The 15,872-nt window shown below is 50.1% G+C and overlaps 1 protein-coding gene across 3 annotated transcripts in view; it reads left to right on the top strand.

Annotated features, from left to right (window-relative positions):
• Nucleotides 1-14,691, top strand: part of CSNK1G2 (casein kinase 1 gamma 2) — a 53,665-nt gene extending 38,974 nt beyond the window's left edge. For 2 of the 3 annotated variants that reach the window (XM_077921979.1, XM_077921980.1), the window contains exons 6-13: nucleotides 766-1,000; nucleotides 1,933-2,018; nucleotides 3,123-3,207; nucleotides 5,070-5,218; nucleotides 6,354-6,437; nucleotides 8,915-9,022; nucleotides 13,046-13,152; nucleotides 13,507-14,691. In XM_077921979.1, coding sequence (XP_077778105.1) covers nucleotides 766-1,000; nucleotides 1,933-2,018; nucleotides 3,123-3,207; nucleotides 5,070-5,218; nucleotides 6,354-6,437; nucleotides 8,915-9,022; nucleotides 13,046-13,152; nucleotides 13,507-13,561 — 909 coding nt within the window. In that variant the 3' untranslated portion in view covers nucleotides 13,562-14,691. The remainder of the gene's footprint in view (nucleotides 1-765; nucleotides 1,001-1,932; nucleotides 2,019-3,122; nucleotides 3,208-5,069; nucleotides 5,219-6,353; nucleotides 6,438-8,914; nucleotides 9,023-13,045; nucleotides 13,153-13,506) is intronic. The other variant, XM_028713384.2, reaches the window with a different exon arrangement.
• Nucleotides 14,692-15,872: the final 1,181 nt, after the last annotated feature.

The raw sequence follows: 15,872 nt of genomic DNA, 5'->3' as shown, positions 1-15,872 counted from the left end.
GCTAGGTGGGCAGGAGCTGGGACCGAACAACGGGAGCGCACCCCGCTGCGGGGATTCGAACCGCCAACCTTTCGATCGGCAAGCCCTAGGCGCTGAGGCTTTTACCCACAGCGCCACCCGCGTCGCACTTTTCCCCCTCCAAAAATTAAGGGGAAATGTGTTTGCGTCCTATGGAGCGAACGCAGGCACCTTGGCTTCAGCAATAGCAATGGGAACGCAGAGGGAGCACTCCCTCCGCGCTCTGGAGGCTTCGCGTTGCTTTCACTGAAGCCTGGCGAGCGAGAGGGGTTGGTGCGCACCGACCCCTCTCGCTCTTGAGGCTTCAGGGATAGCCACCTGAAGCCTTTGGAGCGCAGCGCGAGTTCCTGATGCGCTCCGCAGGCTTCGGGTTCCTTTTGCCGAAGCCTGGAGAGCAAGACTCTCCTGGCTTCAGCAGAGAGGGAGAGCTGCGCAGCGCCCCTTCAGCCAAGCGGGAGGAGAAATGGAAGGGGCTCCGTTTCTCATGCCGCTTCGCTGAAGGGGCGCTGAGCAGAGAGGGGGAGAATTTTTTTCTTCTTGTTCTCCCCCTCTAAAACAAGGTGCGTCCTATAGAGCGAAAAATACGTTATGTATCAGAGTGCATATGTGAAACTTTTGAACATTTAATAAAATATAACGGGGGGGGGGAACTCATAAACCTACAAGAAGCCCCAGTTTCCCTGGACGCAGAACCTCAGGTGCTCCTTTGCGCATGGCACAGAGGCTCTGGCGGTTTTCCTTCCGCAGATCACCCGCATGGAGTACGTCCACACCAAAAGCCTGATCTACAGAGACGTCAAGCCGGAGAACTTCCTGGTGGGGCGGCCCGGGAGCAAGCGCCAACACGTCATCCACATCATTGACTTCGGCCTGGCCAAAGAGTTCATCGACCCCGAGACCAAAAAGCACATCCCGTACCGAGAGCACAAGAGCCTGACCGGCACCGCGCGGTACATGAGCATCAACACACACCTGGGGAAAGGTGAGCAGGAGGAGGCAGCCCTTGGGGAGGGGGAGGATGTGGGGGGGGCAAGGAAAAGCAGAATGGGTATGTGTGGCAGAGACAGAAAGAGAGAGAATGTTGAAGAGAGCATTACTCTATGAATGGTGCAGCCATCTCTGAATCGCTGCATGCATCCTGGACACAGAAACTGTTATTTTAAAAGGGGTGTGTGTGGAGGGAAGCCCAGGCAGCCAGTGTAAAGATACAGTGGTACCTCAGGTTACAGACACTTCAGGTTACAGACTCCGCTAACCCAGAAATAGTGTCTCAGGTTAAGAACTTTGCTTCAGGATGAGAACAGAAATCGGCAGTGCGGCAGCGGTGGGAGGCCCCATTAGCTAAAGTGATGCTTCAGCTTAAGAACAGTTTCAGGTTAAGAACGGACCTCCGGAATGAATTAAGTTCTTAACCCGAGGTACCACTGTATTCCGTGTTGTTCTTTGGGTGTTATTTAATTTTTTTGAATAATTTTTAAAATTAATTTTTACATATTAATTATCATTCATACAGCAAAACTTCTTATACAATCTTCTTGGACTTCCATAATCCCCTCTGATGGCCCTCCGTTCTTATCACTTATTCTGCATTTCTTAAATTCCTATTGCCTTTAATTATCTTAACTAACAGTCCCCCTCGTTACCTTTTTTCTTGCAGTATTTCAAATAGTCCACCTTACAAAACTTCTCGCAAACCTACAAGCGTAATCTGATCATCAAAATAATCTGTAAATTTATACCAGTCTTCTGTGAATCTCTGATCCCGCAGATTTCGAATTCTTCCTGTTAATTCTGCATAGTCCATCAATTTCATCCTCCAATCTTCTTTTGTTCTTTGGGTTTTATAAAGAAAAGAAGTTGCTGAAATGATGACAAAGCCACAATTGAAAATGTCCGCTATTGTCTCTTGCACAGAACAAAGTCGCAGGGACGACCTGGAGGCGTTAGGTCATATGTTCATGTACTTCCTCCGGGGAAGCCTGCCCTGGCAGGGCCTGAAGGTGAGTTTCACTGTGGAAATGGAAAAGCTTTTGCTCAACCGCCACTGAGCCTCTTGGGCTTGCCAATCGGAAGGTTGGCGGTTCGAATCCCCGTGACGGGGTGAGCTCCCGTTGCTCCTGCTGACCTAGCAGTTCGAAAGCAAGTCAAAGTGCAAGTAGATAAATAGGTACCGCTCTGGCGGGAAGGTAAACGCCGTTTCCATGCGCTGCTCTGGTTCACCAGAAGCGGCTTAGTCCTGCTGGCCACATGACCCGGAAGCTGTACGCCGGCTCCCTCGGCCAATAAAGCGAGATGGGCGCCGCAACCCCAGAGTTGGACACGACTGGACCTAATGGTCAGGGGTCCCTTTACCTTTACCTTCTTATTTCCTCCCAAACATCCCATACAAAACACACACACACACACACACACACACACACATAATGATAATAATGAAAATAAATATTTCCCCCCCTTTTATCTTACAAAATCTTTTCTTCAATTTTGACTTCCTGTCAAGTCCCTTCACATATGTTTTATCTTACAATTGAATGTAAACAAAACAATAAACCTTTCTATATAAATTTTCCAATACATTCAGAAAACATAATAAATCCTTAATTGTTATCCACCTCCTTTTACTTCCTTTGTCGCTCGAATGCTAGCACGGAGTCAAAACTATTATTGTATTTTTGAACATATCTTCTATAACCATCCCATCGTTCCGCAAATTTTTGCTTTGAGTTCCCTCGTGAGTTTGCTAGTCAATTGAGCCATCTCCACAAATTCCTGTAATTTGATTTGCCAATCTCTTATTTTTGGAGCCTCCTGATATTTCCATCCCTTGGCCACGAGTATTCCAGCCGCTGCAGTTGCATACAAAAATAACTCTCTTGAATTTTTGGAGATCTCTTTGTCTAAAATACTTAATAGAAATGCCTTCGATTTTTTAGTAAAGTTTATCCCCATCATCTTTTTTAATTTGTCGTATATTTCCCCCCCCCAAAAAAAATCTTAATCTTTTCACACATCCACCACATGTGGATCATGTCACCGTTATTTCCTCCCCATCTCCAACAAGCATTCGCCAAATTCTCATTCCCCACCCCAAATTCTCATTGCAGGCGGACACGTTGAAGGAGCGATACCAGAAGATTGGCGATACCAAAAGAGCCACCCCCGTAGAAGTGCTGTGCGAAAACTTCCCAGGTAAGCACTGGGCGGAGGGAGGAATGACCGCTGGCTTGGGTGCGATTCCTGAGTCAAAGCGGGTCAGACTGGATGACCCCCTCGGGTTTGTGTCCCTTTCTGAGTCTACAGCCCTACGATTCTGCAACCTTTCTTAGAGTAACGTTGTGCAGGGAGTGGGAGGAGACAGGCGTGCCACAAAAACCGGCCTCTGAATAGAACCTCCATGTTCAGGAATACTCTACCACCATTCAAGCAGTTGGTCCCTTACCTTTCCCGCCCCGACCTGGCCACAGTGATCCATGCGATGGTCACCTCCAGGCTTGACTACTGTAATTCGCTCTACGCGGGGCTGCCCTTGAAGCTGTCCCAGAAACTCCAGCGGGTGCAGAATGCTGCAGCGAGGCTCCTCACGGGGTCTTTGCCATGGGAGCATATTCACCCAGTGCTTTTCCAGCTGCACTGGCTCCCGGTGGAGTACAGGGTCAGATTTAAGGTGCTGCTTTTGACCTTTAAAGCCTAGGACCCTTGTACCTATGGGACTGCCTCTCTTGGTATGCCCCACGGAGGACCTCAAGGTCCATAAAAAGCAACACCCTAAGGTCCCGGGCCCTAAGGAAGTCAGATTAGCCTCAACCAGAGCCAGGGCCTTTTCAGCACTGGCTCCGGCCTGGTGGAACGCTCTGTCTATTGAGACCAGGGCTCTGCAGGATCTGATTTCTTTCCGCAGGGCCAGTAAGACATAGTTGTTCCCCCTGGCCTTTGGCTTGGAATCAACTTGATTCCCTCCCCCTCTTTCTTTTATCCTTCCTCCTCCTGTGATGAGGCTGCATATTAATGTTTTAATGTTGTATTTTAATCTTGTTTTTAAGTTGTATTCATTCAACTTGTTTTTATTATTGCTTGTTAGCCACCCTTGGCTAGGGAGGGTGGGGTATAAATATTATTATTATTATTATTATTATTATTATTATTATTATTATTAAATCCCTGCTTCTTCAGGGTGGCATATGTTAGGTGTTGCCTTTGGGTTCCTCTGTAAGGCTTCCTCGGGTGCATCCAGGTGGCCACAAGATGCCATGATGCCCCTACAGGTGTGTTGCCGGACGCCAAGCTCTCAGCAGCACCTGCATCGCTGACGGCAAGGGATGTTGGGAGAGACCCTCCGAATACCCCTGGGAGAAGGCCACCCAGCAACCCCGTAAAAGTCTGCTTGGAATATCCCGTTGGCAAAAGTCTGATTTAAGCGCCACCCAGCACACAGACCCGGGTGGCGCTGTGGGTTAAACCACAGAGCCTAGGACTTGCCGATCAGAAGGTCGGTGGTTCGAATCCCCGGGAAGGGGTGAGCTCCCGTTGCTCGGTCCCTGCTCCTGGCAACCTAGCAGTTCGAAGGCACGTCAAAGTGCAAGTAGATAAATAGGTACCACTCCAGCGGGAAGGTAAACGGCGTTTCCGTGCGCTGCTCTGGTTTGCCAGAAGCGGCTTAGTCATGCTGGCCACATGACCCAGAAGCTGTACACCAGCTCCCTCGGCCACTAAAGCGAGATGAGCGCCACAACCCCAGAGTCGGCCACGACTGGACCTAATGGTCAGGGATCCCTTTACCCTTTACCTAGCACACAAACCTCCCGCTTCCCCTCTCCCTGCAACAGAATTCCCCCAAACTTGGGTCTCCAGCTGTTTTTGAACTAGCTTGCAGGTCAGGAACGATGTGAATTGTAGCACCAAAGCGGCCGGAGAACCAAGTTTGGGAAATCCTGCCCTACAAGATTGCCCTGCCGTTCCACTTTGGCCCTTTGGCTTTGCTACCCTTGGTGAGATTGCGTGTGCTCTGACCATTGGGCAACCGCTGCCTCTTCCGCCTTCCTCCCCTTCCGCAGAGGAGATGGCCACGTACCTCCGCTACGTCCGCCGACTGGACTTCTTTGAGAAGCCGGACTACGACTACTTGAGGAAACTCTTCACGGACCTCTTTGACCGGAACGGCTACGTCTTTGATTATGAATACGACTGGGCAGGGAAGCCTTTAGTGAGTTGGGGGTTTTTTTGGGAGGGGGAGCGGCTGGCTTTGGGTTGGGGAACTGAGGGGCCGCATTTGCTCATAGGCAGCCCTTTTGAGGGCCAGAGCAAATGCAGGCAGAGGCAGATCTTGACCCTTAAAAACCACAGGGGGATTTTTAAAAAATCAGCTATATTTTTTTCCTTTCTCCTGTGATGAGGCTGCATTTTAAGGTTTTAATGTTGTATTTTAATCTTGTTTTTAAGTTGTATTCATTCAACTTGTTTTTATTATTGGTTGTTAGCCGCCCTGAGCCCGGCCTTGGCTGGGGAGGGCGGGGTATAAATAAAGTTTATTATTATTATTATTGTTATTAATTTTGTAAAGTTGGTTGTTCATTCTGCGTTTGAACACCTCTGGATATATCGATGCCAAATTTTGCTGGACACCATGTTGAATCAAGGCTCCCTTTGCGGGCCTTTCAAAACGGCAATTATGTCCACCAGATTTTGCACGGTGGTTCCTGAGATCAGAGAGCAGGAGTTTTCCTATATGTGTTGGAACCTTTTGAAACGGTGGTGATTTGAAGCTGCGCAGGTTGTTTGATTTCTTGGAAATCTCAAGCGGGTGGGTGGAGTGAGGGAAAAGAAATATATCTCTTTTTAAATCATTGTTGAGTTGGAAGGGACCCCCAAAGGTCATCTATCCCAACCCCCCGTAATACAGCAATTATCGAATTCCGAATGGACCTTTGCCTCAAGATGTCGAAGCAAAGAGAGTCCATCACCTCTTAACACCTCTCTCAAACTTCTATCCTCTCCCCCCCCCCTTATTCACCTTTTCCCCAAAGTTCTCCACCCGTTTCGGAGGGGCTCTGTGGCAGACCAGCTGTTTGAATGCAGAAAGCCCCAACCCCTGATTTCTCCAAGTCTGGCTGAGAATGCCCCCCACACCCCCGATACAGAAGAAAACATTTTGGATGTAGCTCCATCAATTAGACTGTCAGACTCTTAATCTTGGGGTCCTGGGTTCGAATCTCGGGCAAAAGATTTCTGCACCGCAAGGGGTTGGGCTGGATGACCCTCGGGGCCCCTTCCAAGCCTTCGATTTACCGCCGACGTTCCCGATCTCACGCTCCCGTCTCCTTTTCCTCCCCTCTTTGCAGCCGACCCCCATTGGCACAATTCAGAGCGATTTACAAGTCCAGGCTCCAAACAGGGAAAAGACTCAGCAGTACATTAAACAACAGGTAAGTGGGGTTCTTTCCCCCCCCCATGCCCATGGGTCCATATTGGGGTGTGGGGCAGTTAGAGGGCTGGCGATGGGGTGGGAGAGGAGGCCAGCCAGAGTCTGAGTGAGTTGTGGGCGAGCCTGCAAAGTTCCTCCACTTCTGCCAAAACTGGGAGTGAATGGGGATCACAGAGGGGTCAGGCTGCCAAATTGGGCCTGCATGGGGCTTGGGTGAACAATGAGGGCCAGCTCCTTGTGAAGGCGGGAGCAGAGGCTTGGCGCCACCTGGTGGGAAGAGACGGGGATGCCTCGGCATCCGAGGAAAAGTCCTTCCTGAATAGGAGTGAGCGTGATAGTTGCCTGGGTGTGGCGGAAAAGCGTTGGTCCATAGATCTTAGTTCTGCCTACACTGACTGGCAGCAGCTCTGCAGGTAGAGAGGGCCGTTTCCCTTTCAACAACCGGAATTAATTACTTGCTTTTAACGGGTGTGCAAAGGATTGATCCCATGTTCTTCTGCACGCCAAGCAGGCGAGCTGGTGGCTCCTTCCATAAAAACTAAAGGCAGATTCTAGTCCTCAGGGTGTTGAACGATGGGCTTATTCAATGGGAAGGTGCAGAGCTGCCTCCTAGCAAAGTTTCGGGGGCTTCAAGACAGGGACAGACTTAACCTGGGATGCCAGGGGTTTGAACCTGCAACCTTCTGCATGCTGAACAGGTGCTCTGACCCCTGAGTTGATTTGCTAGGGACATAGCCTTATTCTGGGTCAGCCCTTGGCTCTGTCTAGATCAGGCATGGCCCTCCAGCTGTTTTGGGACTACAACTCCCATCATCCCTGACCACTGGTCCTGTTAGCTAGGGGTGATGGGAGTTGTAGTCCCAAAACAAGTTTGGCCATGCCTGGTCTAGAACAAGGTTTCCCAAACTTGGTTTCCCAGCTGTTTTTGGACTACAATTCCCATCACCCCTAGCTAGGCGGCATGCAGAGTGCCGGGAGGCTGGGCTGTCTCCTTCCAGTGGCCTGGGGCAAAGACCATCACTTCTGCTCCGACGTAAATCAGCAACCCGGGCTTCAAAGCTATCAGCAGATTGAACTGCGCACACAGGATAGGCGTGAGGCTTGGGGGAGCATAATACAACTACATATTTATTAATCATAAAGCAGGACAAAGAAACATGTCGTCTCTCTTCTCATGTCGTCTCAGAGAGAAAAGCATAAGCTATACACACAATGGAAGTTGAATGTAAACAGACATGTGACACGTAACAATCCTTTGTCTGTTCCTTAAAGTGGAATGGAATTCTCAACCCTTTCATCATCCCTAGCTAACAGGACCAGTGGTCAGGGATGATGGGAATTGTAGTCCAAAAACACACCTGGAGGGCCAAGTTTGGCCATGCCTAGTCTAGAACAAGGTTTCCCAAACTTGGGTTTCTAGCTGTTTTTGGACTACAACTCCCAACATCCCAATGAAGGGATGATGGGAAATGTAGTCCAAAAACAGCTGAGGACCGAAGTTTGGGAATTGGTGCTCTAAATCCACAGTCCTTTGGGGATCTTTGTGCCATTTCATTAAATCATAGAATTGTAGAGTTGGAAGGGACCCTCAGGGGTCATCTAGCCCAACCCCCTGAAATGCAGGAATTCACAATGCGTGTTTTGAATGTGACCTGGTGTGTGTGTGTGTGTATACACACACCCCTGGCATCTCTCAAAGGCCGTGCCATTTGTCAAGAGTTTCCCAAACTTGGGTCTCTGGCTTTTCTGGGACTACGATTCCCATCATCCATGACCCTGCTAGCAAAGCATTCTGGGATTTGTAGTCCCCCCCCCCAAAAAAAAAAAAACAGCCAGAGACCTGTGTTTGGTAAACCCTGTATTTGGAGGCACACCTGCCCTGCGTGCGCTTAGTGAAACTCGGCAGCGGCAGTGAATCCAACAGGGTTTGGTCACGGGGGCTCTGATCACCGTCTCCTTTCCCTTCTGGACGGTGCCGGTCACTCTCAGGATTGGGGTACCTGTGGCGTTGCAGGTGTCGGGGTGCCATTAGGGACACTAGGAGCTGGAGTCCAGCCAGGCTGGGAACCCCCCCTGCAAGACAAGAAGGGGCAGTTTGGGGCAGCAGGGGGGCAGAACCATTATCCCTCCAAAGGTGCCTTCCTTTCCGAGAAAGTGGGGGACTTCTCTTTTCAATTCAGGGGTGGAGGAGGGTGGAAGACCCCCAGGTGCCCTTGAGCCCAGTGGGCGGTGGAGGTTGGGAGTCGTAGTTCAGCCGCCCCCAGTGCCCCACACGCCCCCTGCCCCTCTTCCGGGGGAAGTTGCGTCCAGGCCTGTTTTATATTCTTTCGTTTTGCATGCTTTTTCGTTTTGTTTTTCTCTTCCTTTCTCTCTTCCCCTCTCCCCCCTTTGTCGCCTCTCCCCACAAACCCCCCATCTTTTTCTGACCCCCCTCTCGCCTTTGTCACCCCCCCTTTCGTCTCCTCCCCCCGTCGCTAGCAGTCCCCCGAGGGGACGGAGGTGTGGGACCCTCAGGTTGGCCAGCAGCCTGCCGAGGAAGCCCTGGGAACCCACCTTGCAGCCAGCAGGCTTGGGGGGTCTGTGCAGGTACATTAGAGGGGCGTATAGGGTGGGGTGGGGGGCTGGCAGGGGTGGGTGTGACCTGCAAACCGCTGTCCAAGCCCCATTGGCACCTGCAAACATTGCCACCGTCCCAGATGCAACTGACTTGGCCCCATTCACTTCAATGGCTCTGCTGTTGGGACTCGGCTTTCACCGGTTCGTCCATGGCGGTGGGTCTACTCTTGAGTAGGACTTGCATGGGCTACCACCCTCTCTTTAGGCCCTGCTGCGTTCTCTCGCCTGTGCCCCCCACCACCAGTGTTGCATGGAGAAAGGAGTGCACAGCTCTTCCCTTGACGATGAATCGGGTCCGCCTATGTGTTCGCCCCTGTCTCTGCCTGTGTCCACGCATGATGTGCCCCCCCCCATATTTTTCTGGGGAGGGGGCTAGTGCGAAATGTTTCGGAGCTCTAGTGGAAATATTGCAAGCCTACCGGGGGGGGGGGCGCATTACACCGATAAATCTTACTTGGAGTACAGCCACAGAAATTACTAGGACTCGTGCCTGTTGACTCCAGTGTGTCTACTCTTGAGTAGGACTAAGGTTGGATGCAGCCCGGCGTCTGTTCTCCTCCCCGCCCCTCCCATGGCTAGCTTCTTTGGTGAAGACGGGATGCGTGGGTGTGGGTATTTTTTATATTTAAAGAAAACCTTGGTCACTCTCCTGTCTGTTTAACTTATTTCATAAAACCTACATACCATTTGATAATTAAAAAAAAAACTTCACAAAACTGTTTAGAAACAGAATAAAATTATGTATACCGTATTTTTTGCTCTATAAGACTCACTTTTTTCCCTCCTAAAAAGTAAGGGGAAATGTGTGTGCGTCTTATGGAGCGAATGCAGGCTGCGCAGCTATCCCAGAAGCCAGAACAGCAAGAGGGATTGCTGCTTTCACTGCGCAGCAATCCCTCTTGCTGTTCTGGCTTCTGAGATTCAGAATATTTTTTTTCTTGTTTTCCTCCTCCAAAAACCAGGTGTGTCTTGTGTTCAGGTGCATCTTATAGAGCGAAAAATACGGTATATATTTACACACACACCCACCCCCCAAGAATTCAGGGATTCTCTCTCTGTCATTGCAAATCCACAGCAGGGGTTTTTGAAGGTGGGTTTCCTGTTGTGACAGCAACTTGTTCCCTGAGCAAGGCATGATTCAGAAAAAAAGCCACTATTTTCTATCAGCAAACCCAGAATGGGGGATAATGTTTCACTATCGACAGGGCTGATTTTCTTCCAGGATCGTGGTTTCAAGAGTTCAGCGAGATATCCTTCCAGCTTTTGCCGTTTATTACCGAATACATACGAAAAAGATTTCATTTTCTTATCACACCATGAATAATAATAATAACAATAACAAAAAATAACAACAACAACAAGAAGAACAATAAATGATATTATTTGATAATAGTATTAACAATAACAGTGTTAATAATAATAATATTTAACAGCCACAATAATAAAATCCCGGTCCTGCAGAATCCCACTGTCGGCACGGCCTTTTATGTAAGAGGCGAGAGCTCTGGAATTTCGTAAATGGGAAACTAAAATTGCACAAGCTTTGTCCCATTGCAATGTTTTGGGACATTAATTGTTTGTTTCTGCAAAGGAATTTTAGAGACTGAAGGAAGCTGTTCTCAGACGAGGGGCTAGAGAAGAGAAGTTGGGGCGTGTAATGGAATATTTTTTTTGGGGGGGGGCGGAAATATTCGTGAACACCCAGAAAGTGCTAAACTTGGTTTCTGGCAGTGGTTTCTTAATCCTTACAGGTTTGCACATGAAATTCAGAATTTCTAATGTTAAGATTGAAAACTTGGGGTTCCGTTTGGTTTTCAGTTCATCTTCCCACGTTCTTAAAAGCCAGAACCATGTAATGCACTGCAGCGAGAGCCACAAAAATGTTTTCTGGATAAAGCTAATAGCAAGGTGGTGTTGCTGGTTCAACGCCCAGCTTTGAGAGGGATTTGAACCACACACAGTTCTCTCTAAAAAGTGGACTATAAACCTGGCTGGCTGCAGCCGTCCTGTGATTGAGTGTGTTCTTTGACGAACCCCTGTGTGGTACTAGGAATAATTATTTGAAAATGAGCCAGCCTTTTACATCCCTCAGGTTCAGATCTGGGCTGCTTGCACATTTTGCCCAGTGCAGCCTGACTCAACCTGAATTGAATTTTATTATTACGGTCACAGACCAGTTCCGGCTCACTTACGATATCAGGAAAATCATAAAACACAACAGGAATACATTGAATTGCAATTGGGAATAACAGAGACAATACAGATATAGCGGCAGTTAAAAATATATATGAAATCTTGATCACTTGTCATTTAAAACCTTGATCATTTTGGTAGCACAGCATGTTCCCTAAGTTTTATGGCAGTCGCACAGAATTTGGCCACCCTGAGCGTGATCTCTAGATCCTTGTCCTCAACCAGGAGTTTTAGACATTGAAATTTCGGACCCATTTGGAGATTTTTGTGTAACAGGAGTGATAAATACCGAGCGTAGATCCCCGTAGAAACGGCAGCGTAACAAGATGAGAGAGACAGTTTCCACCTCCATTAAACCGCAGGGGCAGACTCATTCCACGTACGGTTTACCCTCGAATCTGCCCAGCCTGGCTCAACACCAACCAGGGTCTCTGCACAGCGGCCGCTCTCCCGTCGCCCCCAGCAATCAGAAACCCTGGCTTGGCTTGCAAACGATGGATTCGAGGGCAGCAAGGTTGCTCTCCTTGCACCAGGCATCGAAGCGAAGCCTCTGGAAGGAAGAGCGCTCGACTCCGATTTCTTCCCCCGATCCACAGTTTGCAGGGAGTAGCCAAACCCTGTGGCTTGCAGTGCAAGCGGTTTCGAAACCCTGTGCGATTGCTTTGGTGAAAAATGTCTTTGGACTTTTTGACTCTGCACCCCACGGTTCTACCCAAATCGGGTCGCTGCTCATCTCCGAACCAAAAAGGGCTCAGTATTTGCCCTTGAATTCTTTGCTTTGAATCCTGACAAGACAGAAGTACTGTTTTTGGGGGGACAGGGGGCAGGCAGGTGTGGAGGATTCCCTGGTCCTGAATGGGGCAACTGTGCCCCTGAAGGACCAGGTGTGCAGCCTGGGAGTCATTTTGGACTCACAGCTGTCCATGGAGGCACAGGTCAAATCTGTGTCCAGGACAGGTGTCTACCACCTCCACCTGGTACACAGGCAGAGACCCTACTGACCTACAGACTGTCTCGCCAGGGTGGTCCATGCTCTGGTTATCTCCCGCTTGGACTACTGCAATGTGCTCTATGTGGGGCTACCTTTGAAGGTGACCCGGAAACTGCAATTAATCCAGAATGCGGCAGCTAGACTGGTGATGGGAGCGGCCACCAAGACCATATAACTCCGGTCTTGAAAGACCTACACTGGCTCCCAGTATGTTTCCGAGCATAATTCAAAGTGTTGGTGCTTTAAAGCCCTAAATGGCCTTGGTCCAGTATATCTGAAGGAGCGTCTCCTCCCCCATCGTTCTGCCCGGACACTGAGGTCCAGCGCTGAGGGCCTTCTGGCGGTTCCCTCCCTGCAAGAAGCCAAGTTACAGGGAACCAGGCAGAGGGCCTTCTCGGTAGTGGCGCCCGCCCTGTGGAACGCCCTCCCAACAGATGTCAAAGAGATAAACGACTACCTGACATTTAGAAGACATCTGAAGGCAGCCGTGTTTAGGGAAGCTTTTAATGTTTAATAGGTTATTGTATTTTAATATTCTGTTGGAAGCCACCCAGAGTAGTAATATTATTATTATTATTATTATTATTATTATTATTATTATTATTTTATTTATTGCTTTTCCCTGGAAGGGATTCGGCTCCAAATGCCAGGCTCAATGTCACGCACTACGTTTGGGGGAGTCCTGTCTTGGGGCCAGTGCACCCTGACCTCTGCATTTCTGCGCAAAACCCCAGAGGCAGAGGGGTGCAAGCCCCGGGCGCCCCGTCTCTCTCCCCCACCTCACCTGCTCCCTCTCCCTCCCTTCTCAGGTCATGAGTTCGACCAACGGGGAGCTGAACACAGATGACCCCACTGCCGGCCACTCAAACGCCCCCATCACCGCCCCCGCTGAGGTCGAGGTGGCTGATGACACTAAGTGAGTAAGCCAAGTCTTCTCGCGCGCGGGGGGGGGCACCCAGAGTCTTGGTTGGCCTGGGGGAGGAAGCTCAGGTCCGGCGCACAAATCCAGCCCCCAAGACCCTCTGAACTCTTCCCCAAGTCCTGGCCCTGCTTTGCACAGCGGGTTGGACTAGATGACCCTGGTGGGGGGAGAGACCCTTCGAATTCTGCCGTCCTCTGATTCGGCAAGTGCTTTTGCCTCCTTGGGGGCCTCTTTCTGGAAGCGGCAGGAGGAGAGTTTTGCTCCTGTGCTCCGGCCCCGTCCGAGGTGCCCCGCTTGGGCCTGATCCGCCTGCAAGGCTCCTAACGCCCTCCTCTCCTCGATTCTCAGGTGCTGCTGTTTCTTCAAGAGGCGGAAGAGGAAAACCCTCCAGCGCCACAAGTGACGTGCTCCCCTTCCCCGCTTTGGCCGGGGCCGGCGTCCCCTCGGGGCTACGTTTCCAGCCACCGCCCCTCTTCCTTTTCACTTCCTGTCTGTGGATAATGGATCTTGATCCTTTGGTCGGATGGGAGAGGACAGGGCTTCTCCCCTCTGCCTGCTCCAGAGTCGCAAGGGGTCCGTGTGGCGTGCAAGCCGCCTTTGACTCCACTCGCAGGCTCACCCGGGGAGAGGAGGGGAAGCCTCTCCCCCACTCTCAGCCTGAATATATATATATATTTCTTTTATTTTCTTTCCCCTTCCTCCAAGAGACACAGCAACAGAGGGAAGCGGAACCGGCAGGAGGAGGAAGAAAAAGCACGTCGCTGAACTTTCTTTGGAAGTGCCCGCGCCCCTCCTTGGTTTTGCAAAGAGAAAAAAGCATTAACTATTTATGCAGCTGCCCCCCTCCAAGGGGGGGGGACCTCACACTTGTCTGGACTCTTCTCTCCCCCCCTTCCTCATCTTGGTTTCACGGAATTATTTTTTTGGAAGCAAAAAAAGAACCCCGGGAATCAGTTCTTTGCAGAAGATTTGCTGGGACGATGCTGGGAATGTCAGCTGCAGCTAATATTCCCCCCCTATCCCTCCTCTCTCCCCCCCCCCCTTTTGCTGTTTCTTTGTCTCTTTAACTTAATTTAAAAATTGCATCTTAGTCGTTGCGTTTGTGGGACGGTCTCCTTATTTTCTTTCTCCCCCCCCCCCTCTGTTTTTGTAGCGATGCAAACGTTTTTTGCATCATATTTTTTTTTAATTTCATAAAGTATCTTGTTTTAGATTTGTGCCCCCCCCTTCCCAACTCTCTTAAGTTTCTCCCCACAACCCCTGCCGATTTAGTTGTGGCCAAGGTCCTTTTTTGGGGAGACAGAGGGAAGTCCCTGGGGTGCCCCCCCCCCCCGTCTGGAGCACGGCTGGGGGGGGCAAAGTGGGGGTTTCGCGTCTGGGGAGGAAAGCAGCTCGTTTACACTTCCGAATCTTCATTTCTCAATGCACTTTTTTTGGGTAGCAATACAAGGAGCCACCTGTGTCCTGAAATTAACCGGGCTTTAGAGAATTCTTTGGGGTTCGTTTTGAGGAAAGCTAGATTCTCCTTTAATTTTTTTAAAAAACCCACTGACTCGCTGGGGGTGGGGGGGCCTTGGATCTCAGGAACAGCTGCCGGCCAAGATGAACCCCCAAAACGACTTCCGTTGCTATGAAAAAAATTGGGGGGGGGGTTTCAGAATGGAGAGGGTTTGGGGTGGCCAAAGCCAAAAATCGAAATATGATCTGCAGGGGTCAAGCCTAGTCCCCTAAAACTTCCAACCAGAACAGACCTGTGGCGAAAGCTCCATGGGAGGGGGTGAAAAGAAAACTTTGGCTGAACAAATTCATGTGAGGACAATCCACCCTGTTGTTTTTGTGCCGCCCCCCCCTCCAAATACAGATCAGACACAGTGACAAATTCCAGTTTTTGCTAAACTGCTCAGCTACAGGATGTTGTCTTGCAAAGTCCGGCTCTCCGCTGCAGTTTTAAATCTTGTGCATTTTGCTGCCGGGAGCAAGGAAATGGGTAGAAGCAGATTTCTTCCTCGGGGGTTGTTTTGGGGCGGTGGGGAGCGCTCCCCCCTCTTTCCTTCTGGGTTTCTTGGCCATCTTTAAATCCCACCAAGGGTGGACCGCCAGCTAGGACCACACCTTGGTGAAGGTGTGTTTGTGCCCCCCTCTCTTCCAGCCAACCGGACCCCCCCACCACCACCCTGCAAAGTTTCCGGGCACACTTTGGGGGGGGGGGTCCGTTGCTTCCAAACAAGGACTGAGAAGCCTTGCTGCTTCTTTATAGACAAATATATTTTTATACAGAGAAGAAGGGGAGGGCACTGCCTTCCTTTGCACCTATTTCAGAGTAGCATGTTCTGCTTCCTTTAAAATAAAATTTAAAAAGCCTGTCGTCCCGTCCCCCCACCTACAAATGTTGTAATCACGACACTTGTTAATGTCAGGCTATGGTTGGCTATCGGGGGGGCTGTGATTAGACGGGCAGGGAAGGTTTTTTTTTGGGGGGGGATCCTTGGTCTCTTGCACTAAATGGCACCCACGTCGCCCAAATTCTACGTGTCTTAAAACTGCCGCACCTCCTCACTAGTAATACTCCCCCCCCCCCGTTGCTTCAGTTCCCACTACCTGTCTCCCCCCCCCACGGAAAAAAAATACCCACCAAAGCTGTGTATGCTTGCCCTCGTCTTGTTCACTTGATTGTGCTAGAGTCAAATTGGTTAACAGTGGGATCTAAGGTTCTA

This window comes from Podarcis muralis, chromosome 18, assembly GCF_964188315.1.
Source record: "Podarcis muralis chromosome 18, rPodMur119.hap1.1, whole genome shotgun sequence".
Taxonomy (NCBI): domain Eukaryota; kingdom Metazoa; phylum Chordata; class Lepidosauria; order Squamata; family Lacertidae; genus Podarcis; species Podarcis muralis.
This window is presented reverse-complemented; position numbering and strand designations above follow the sequence as displayed.